Source organism: Chenopodium quinoa, unplaced genomic scaffold (assembly GCF_001683475.1).
Source record: "Chenopodium quinoa cultivar QQ74 unplaced genomic scaffold, ASM168347v1, whole genome shotgun sequence".
NCBI classification, from domain to species: Eukaryota; Viridiplantae; Streptophyta; class Magnoliopsida; order Caryophyllales; family Amaranthaceae; genus Chenopodium; species Chenopodium quinoa.
Window position 1 is genome coordinate 1291734 of NW_018743033.1, and position 8517 is coordinate 1300250.

The following is an 8517-nucleotide window of genomic DNA, read 5'->3' on the forward strand; positions in this document are numbered from 1 at the left end:
AAGTTCAATCAAGTGTAAACATCAAATAAAAGTAAGACTGATCATATGATTCATGTCTAATCAAATATAATACTCCTTAATTTCTATTCACATAAATTCAAGCAAAAACAACACATCCTATTAATTCAAATGAAAATGAAATCATACTGAAAATATTTTAAACCCTAAGCCTCTCTCCTTTCTTCTCTATTCTAAACCCTAGCCTCTACTGTTGATTTTCAAATAGGCTTTCATCGATTTTGCCAGTGAAAAGTTCCAATATTTGTTTCTTTCAAAAAAAAAAAAAAGAAAAAAAAAATTGGTTTTTTGTTTGTTTTATAGGTTATAATAATCGTTTCTCTATTTGAGAAGAATTTGTAAAGAGTTTTTGATCTCCTTTGAAAAACAAAGTTTTTGAACCTCCTTTGAAAGACAACCTCAAAGTTACCACAAGCCGAATTGTTATATCTATGTATTTGAATTCTTAACCCTTCTTCGATTAATTCTTGTTTAATTTTGTATAAACTATTTTCTTTATTGTTAATTATCAATTATAGATGTTTAATTTTGTATTGTATCAATTATAAATGTTGCATGACTTTAATTAATCAAAATTAATGTCGATTTTTTTTTTTTTAAAAAAAACCATCATTTAGAGACGACCCAAAATAAGACAACACGAGGGTACCTCGTAAGACTCTTACCAAATCAACGAGATCACCCGAGTCATGTGACTCTTTACCCACCTTACGCCTTTTACATCCTAGAGTTCATATCACGTTTTAGGTTCTAAACTAGATCTCATTGCAATTCGTCAGTCGTCACCAATCTCTCCGACGTTTAACCTCGGGTAATTTCGCACCCTTTTTTCCATCAATTTCTCTATTTTCTCTCTCCTCCTTCACCAATTCCCCATTTCTCCGGCACCGTAATTTTGGATCTGCTTTCTGTCAATCTCAATCTCAATCTCCGGCAATTCTCTCTCCTCCAAATTTTCAACTTGTAAGTTCTCTCTATTTCTTTCAATTTTTTTTTTTTTTTTTTTGTAATTTATGATCAGTATTTCTCCAATTTGTTCAATTTTTTCTTTGTTTGCGTTCGCATTGCGAAGAGTATGGTTGTAATTGCAGTGTTTGTTGACAGTGACGGACCCACATGTAGTTATAGTGGGTCCTAGAACAACCTATTATTTTATAAAATAAAAAAAAATAAAAAAATTTCACGAATCACGCCGTAGTCCTTCCTCTCTCTGTACTCCTTTAGATCTATTTCTTGCTGTAATCCTTCCTCTCTCACTCCTAGCGTACTCGAAATTCTCCATTGAAGCGGCTTCTGAGCTTTCTCTCCTCCATTGAAGCAGTCTCTAAGGTTAGATGCTTCTTTTTCTTTAATCATCTAATATTAATTTTGACAATCTTGTGTTAATCGTGTATTTAATTGTCAATATATACTCAATTTAGGGTTCTTCGAAGTTGGATAATTGAAATATTGGTTATAGATACTCGAAGAATTTAACGTAATTTTTGGAGTCTAGTTTGATAATTGAGTCAATTTTGGTTGCTAATTTGTGAATTGTAGTTTATTTATTTTATTCATAGGAAAAACACAAATTCACAAATTCCGAGGGATGGGGGAATGGTTTCAGGGGTAGGGGTTTCGAGTCTACGGCGGTTTCAGGTCAGGGAAAGGGGTGGGGGTTTCGGGTGGGGAAAGGGATGGGAGTTTAGGGTGGTTTCGGGTTGGGGAATTCAAGTTTTGGGCGGTTTCGGTGGTGGTGCAGGGGGAGGGGGTGGCTCTGGAAGGAGGGTGGTTTCGGGTCTACGGCTAGAGCTGGGGGTATTTTTTTGCCGATTATCAAATCGCTTTCGCTTTCTGCCGGGAGTTTGCCTGGTGGGGAGTCTAGGAAGAAGCTCGGGTCTCACCTTATTATGACTCAATTTCAGGTTTGATTGCATTGATTAACTCAATTTTATTTGTCTGGAATTTTGAGATTTGTGATGGTTTGTGGATTTTGATTATTAGTGTTAAGTTTAGTGATGCTTAAGACTTGTTTATTGAATTTAGGGACTGTTTAAAGGGTGATTTTGGATTGTTGTTCTTGATAATGTATGATTGGATTCGGGTTGAGCTTTGTTGATTGATTGTATGTTTTGGTTGGTTTGATTTTGATGCCATGTTAAGCAATGTAGTTTGGGAGATTCGATATCAGCTATTGTAAGTTTATATGATTTAATTGGAGATTGCAGCTTGATTGAAGAACATGTTGAGAACAGAAAGGTTTTTGAGATTTTTAAGTATGGGAAGTGATTGGGTTAATGAAGTATAATAAAGTTTTGGTCTTGATTAATGGCTGTTGCAGAAGGTGGGTTTCGGAATTGCAGTGTTTGTTGACATTTTGAAATGTATGTTTGTGTTTTAGCTGATTTGTTTCTTGAAATTTTGAATTACCTAATTGTGTTTACGCTATTTACTCCAACAATTGATGCAAGTCAATCAATTGATGCTCAAACCAAGCAATTACTTCATATAGTGAAGAAATATATTGGATTGATTAATTATTACTTTGATAGTGTAATTTGAACTAGTAATGTGACAACGGAATCATGGCGAATGTAGTCTATGTTGTGATTGTAAAATTTACTCTGATTAGCGCTGAGCTACACGTATTTACTTAAGTAGTTGCTTGTTGTCAGTAGCCTTGATTTGGGAGGATTGTGAGAGACCGAGAACCCCGAGTTCTTGAAGATCGTGTGATCGCTATAGCTAGAGTGCTCTAGCAAAATTATCCTCAATTTCCGCTCTAATATCACGATAGCAAAGATGATGTCCGGCAATTACACTACCATTGACAATCAGAACGTCTCCGGAGGAGGATCTGTCTCCGGATCTGTTCCAGTTAAATTTCTTTTCCCTTTCCAATGATCAATTCCTTTACTTTTGACGTAATAATACGAATTCCTTCAATGTCACATTTTCTTCTTAGATTGTTGCTGATTTAATCTCTCCCTTGTTATTTGCAGGCAGTTGGTGATTCCGGTCATGTGTCGGTTAAATTTGCTGGTAAAGCTCTTCACCTGCACTCCTTTTTTTGAATTTTAATCTGATGTCCGAATTATTACTAACTTGTTTACTGTCTTTTATTATTCTTATGGTGGACATCAGATTCAAATCTTCAGACATTTCCTCCATCAGAAGTGTCAGGAAAGATCGCCAGTGGTTCCCGTCCTCCTCGAGATGCTGATGGTGTGTGAACTCTTTTTATAGATATTTCTATGATCTTTAGGTTTATTTTTCAGCCGCATCATTTGGAATTCAAGTTTTAAAATTTATTTGAATTTCTTTTGATTATTTCTTTTTTTCTGAAAAGGAAATTGCACCAAGAAAAGTCCCAACAAATTGAGTAACCCAAGGATGAAACCTTCTGCCTCTTGGCCCCAATTATCGTTCTAACCTAGTAACCTAATTCACTAATATGAGATTGGGTATGGGTTCGCAATTTGCTACCTTGTTTGCTATTTTAGGCCCAAAAAAAAAAAATGTTCCACTTTCATGTTATTCATTCACCTTTTTTTGATTTGCAGTTCTTAGGGGGATTTTGGGAATTACATTGAGATTAATAATACTTTTGAACTCTTATTAACCAAAACTCTTTTCTTTTATGTTTTATAAATTTTAATGGTAAGGTTTTCTATAAACTACTCCCTCTGCTCTTTTTTGTTCTACTCACTCTATTCTAGTTCGTTCTTTTTTGTTCTCTCTCTTATCTTAACCTTGCCCTTCACTGATTTCTATGAACTTGCACTACCTTATATGCAACCAAATTTTTTTAGATGAGCTTGGGTCTATTGTAGAAAACATTACAGTTAAAAATATAAATTACACCAATATCTGAGTTTTAAATTGTATGGATGGGGCTCGTACATGGACCAAGATGTCATCCCTACCTATGATGCACGGATTCGTCAAATGGTTTCCGTCTCCCGTACCGGAAACGTTTCGGGGACGGGTATGGCTTGGAAACGTCCCCAAGGCGTCCCGTTCAAAAGTGGTACAGAAAGCCAATTTGGGGACGGCTAGCCTCTTGCTCGGATACGTATCGGGGACGGCTTGGCTCATTTTCTGACGTTTCCTAGGAATTTCAGCCCATTTTTTTTTAAAAAAAACCCCAAATTAGTGAATTACTAACCTAATTTTTGATTTCCCCCAATTCTCAAAAAACCCTAACGATTGCAAACGGCAATTCCCTTGGAGGTGCGACTTGATTCAATCCTCTTCGGTGACCGGAGGCCACCAGCGAGCAGCAACCACTCCGACAACGGCGACCGGCAAGGCTTCGACCTGTTACTGTTTCTTTTTCTTCTCTCTTTGCTCGGCTTCTAGTTCTCTCTTTTCTCTTTCTTTGCACCTTCTTTTTACTTTTCTTTTTTTTTTTTTTAGTTTTGTTGGTTATTTATGTGATTAATTGTTAGTTATGTATGCTACAAACAGTAGCATGTGATTTTTTTTTTTTTTTAACTTGAAGTCACTGTAGCTGGCAGTGGTGTAGAAGTCACTTTTTTTTAACCTTTTTTCGTTTTAAATGGTACTATAATTTGTGTTGTATGGATTATTATTTTTTTACATTTTTGCTGATTTTTTTTTTTGCCGTACCCATTTTTGGAAATTTTGATTTTGCCGTATCCCATCCCTTCACCGTACGCGTTTTTGTCCTCGTATCCGTTTCCGTGCAACATAGATCCCTACAGCTCTTGTGATCCTCCCCCTCTCTTTTCTCATCCCTATGTTACTGCAATATGATTGTGGAATGACTTAACTGCTTCATTCCCCTCTTTTCCCTTCTTTCAAGGTAGAACACATTTTCACGAAGTATGAGAAGCAACTTGACACTAAGGGTCCTTGGTGGGAAAGGATGTGTGCAAGATGGATAATTTTTCAAAAGGGCTTATAAAATTATTTGCCTATTTATTTCATTAGTATTTAAAACAGTTAAAAGAATATTTTTATTTCCCTGAATATAAATATTTTAAGACCAACTTCTTGATCGCCATATCATCAATAAACTTTTGTATGTAATGATAGTTAAAATTTAAGTCATGGGCTAAAGCTAAGAGTAGTAATATCTAAACAATTAATAGCACTAAACATTATGAGTTATTGTCAAAACTCCTAACTTTATTCACGTTTACTAGTATATTTGGTGCTCATATCCTTAAAAAACTAAACCTCATGATAATAATCTTATTCAAGTTCTTAAAAGTTGAATGTAGGAATAGTGTATTAGCATTGTAAATTTAGGCAGAAATTAATTAATGTCCTAAGTAAACTACTATATTGCTAGATTTACTATCCGGACCAGAAATAAGTGCCAAGTAGCATTGTAGATTTAGGCAAAATTAGTTAATATCCAAAGTGAACCTATACTACATTACTAGATTTACTATCCGGACCAGATATAAGTGTCAAGGTCTAACTCACCATGACCTTTAATTTTTTGGATAGGAACTCTCCCTAAATTTGGGCACTAAATATTAGAAATATATGAAAAATGCTTTACTATGAATTTTCAAATAATAGGAGTTTCTGTTATTTACATTCATAGAGAGTGAAGGTAAAAATGGTGGGAAATGAAGAGAGGGAGAATATTTGAAACAGGTTAAAAATCAAATAAGGAAACTGAAAGAAAACAACGGTCACTTGCCACTTTGACTAGTTGACTCTAAATCACATACGAGTACATATTTTCCATCTTTTTCTAAAATTGCAGTACTGAGTTTTCAGCATGCTATCTTGTCCCATCCATCTTCCTGGTTATCAGGCCTATATATGGAAACAAGGCGAGCAAGAGCTTTAACTTTTTGCTCCTATTTTTCAATCTCAAATTTGCTACATTAGCCTTTGATTTTTATTCATAGGTCTGATTTTTTTTTTTTTTTTTTTTTTTTCTACATTAAACTTCTTAATCTCTTCTCCTGCAATCTGCATTGCCTTTTCTTTCCTTGTGGAAATTGCATCCCTTTTGAGCAATTGAGCGTTAGGTTTTATGCAGCTTCTTTTTAATCTAAATAATTTACAAGATGATATAACCTTTTTGTAATAGTTCCTGGCACTTACAAATTCTGTATCTTTCTGATCAGACACATTCTCCAAACCAGGTGGTGGATCTGATGCGCCTCAATCAAGTGGTTGGTTTGGGATATTCAGTATTGCTGCTTATCAACCATATTTTGATGTTGATACTTCTGATGTCTTGGAGAGGATTAAAGAATCACTTTTTCCATGGAAAGGGAATTTCACAGAACTGATCTCCAACAGCCCAGATTTGTAAGTTTGATTATTACTGTTATCTGATAATGTCAATGACTCAGGGTGGTTGAATAATATTTAACTTTAGTATCACTTGAATGAGTTGATAAAAAATGTTTTTCTTTCTTGAAAACTTGGAGCTTTGTAATACCCTTTAAAAAAAAATCCCAGTCTCCAGTAAAATTTAACAAAATTAATCTAGTGGTGTGAATGGGCTGTGGAATTGGTAGGACTTAGGAGCATAAAATTTTGTTTTGGAAGACTTGCGTGGAAGGGAAAATAATGTTTAATTTTCATGCCTGGCACTGTTTTACTTGCACTTTCAGTGCTGTGGCAAAATTAGAAGCTTCTTACATGGTGATTGGGTGTGCTAGTTCTCGTTAAGATGCCTGAGTATGGAATTTGGAGTGAGCTGAGGAATTGCTTTTGGAAGTATTTGCATGTTGTTACTACTATTGCCAGGATTTAGTTGTCACATTGGTAATTACAGGCTGTTTCTACTTTATAAGCCTAGCTCATACTTTGATTTTCCTATGCATGTGTTAAATCAAGTGGAAGATTTAGAATGTGAATAGAGGTATGGAGAGAAGGGGAGAGGGAGGGAGGGAGGGAGGGAGGGAGAGATTGTCATTGCTAAATGCAGGCTGTCTATGAAGTTTAGTTCGTACGTTTTGATTTTCCTATGCACGCCTAAATGAAGTGGAAATTTATAGTGTGAATTATTGACTTATATTTCGTAGCCTCATCTCCATGTTGATTGCTGAACATTGTTAGTATTTTATTTTTGAGAATATGGCACATGAATTATTTCAGTTCCTCTCTCGCAGCTGGTGACAATTTCTATTTGCTGTATGTTGGGCAGGTATGGTCCATTTTGGATATGCACTACCCTAATATTCATCGCCGCATCAATTGGTACATTTGTTACTTATGTGTCAAACAAGCTACAAAGCAAAGATTGGAATTATGACATAAGCCTTGTGACATGGTCTGCCGGTTTGTTCTATGGTTATGTGATGGTCGTGCCTCTGTGCCTTTATTTGGTGCTGAAGTATTTCTCTGCTCCATCTGGCTTCATCCAATTGCTCTGCTTGTATGGTTATTCCTTGTTTGTGTTCGTCCCTGCATTGGTAAGCTCTCTTCTGATTTACCTTGAGTAAAAACTCAGTGTATATATTTTGATACTGAATTCACTCTGAACAAATTGTCTTGATAAATACCGGCTTTTTCATGATAATGGAAGTGTGGAACATCTAGTTAGCAACTTTCTTCTCTATAATCAGTGGTTATATTTATATTGTTTATATATTTACTGCAAATCAGAATCTAATTGAATTGACTGGTCCATTTTTGTATTTGTCCTGTGCTTATGGGATCAGAAAAATCTATTATACAATAGTGGTCCCTTTGCCCTGAATTTTTCTTAGTTTATGAACTCATTTGTTTAATTAATCTTATTACTGATGGTGTCCTTTGGATGCAGTGTTTGTCTGTTGTACCCCTGGATATATTCAGATGGGTGATTGCAGGTGTGGCCGGGTTTATGTCTGCAAGCTTTGTTGCCCTTAATCTCAAGGTACACATCGAGTCAGCTGGTGAAAGGTGGTTCCTCATCGTTGTTGCAATATTTTTGTTGCAAGTAGCTTTGGCAATTGCTCTTAAGATCTACCTATTTACGGTATCAGTTTAACTATGGGGAAACAGCTACTAGATAGATGTTTCAATGAATATGATGTAGCTTTATAGTAACACATAAGGTAAATTAAGCCTGAAATTTTGCTGTCAATTTAACAAAGAGAGTGATATTGTCCAAACTTATTGTATTCATTCAATTTGGTGATTTATATTTGAATAATGTTGTTTGGTCGCTTTCTTTCAATTTAGCTCACCCAGTTGGATGTATATTTAAATTTCGATTTTATGCCTGCAGCTTGGATTTCAAGCATTTGTTTACAGATGTTTTATCAAAAGGTTAATTGCAATCAAATTTCAACTTTGCTAAGCTAAGTGGTTTTACTGTTTTTCGAATAATATAAAACACGGAATTGCTTCTTTACCTTTCACTTCATCTCTTCCCTTCCTTTCCCTTCCCTCCCATCGCTCCCCCGGGCAGAAAATCTTCGTTTTTGTTTATCTTCCATCAAAGTACCAAAGAAAGGATTAAAAGTCGTAGTTACATAACTTACATTTTCCTCTTTGATGATTGGAAAGTCATTTTTAAGTGAATGTTTTTCA

At 35.3% G+C, this 8517-nt stretch overlaps 1 protein-coding gene across 4 annotated transcripts; it reads left to right on the plus strand.

The window, feature by feature from the left end:
• The first annotated feature begins 994 nt into the window (after window positions 1-994).
• On the plus strand, window positions 995-8269 carry LOC110730540 (protein YIPF1 homolog). Of its 4 annotated transcripts, none has more exons than XM_021910351.1 (7): window positions 995-1347; window positions 2676-2874; window positions 3000-3039; window positions 3142-3222; window positions 6132-6300; window positions 7145-7412; window positions 7766-8269. In XM_021910351.1, exons 2-7 carry the CDS (start codon window positions 2800-2802, stop codon window positions 7970-7972), a joined length of 840 nt encoding a protein of 279 aa, XP_021766043.1. In that variant the 5' UTR covers window positions 995-1347; window positions 2676-2799; the 3' UTR covers window positions 7973-8269. The 4 variants fall into 4 exon arrangements, with proteins under 4 accessions (XP_021766043.1, XP_021766042.1, XP_021766041.1 ...); XM_021910350.1 differs by having other exon boundaries at window positions 999-1347; window positions 2659-2874; window positions 6114-6300; XM_021910349.1 differs by having other exon boundaries at window positions 999-1347; window positions 2673-2874; window positions 6114-6300.
• Window positions 8270-8517: the final 248 nt, after the last annotated feature.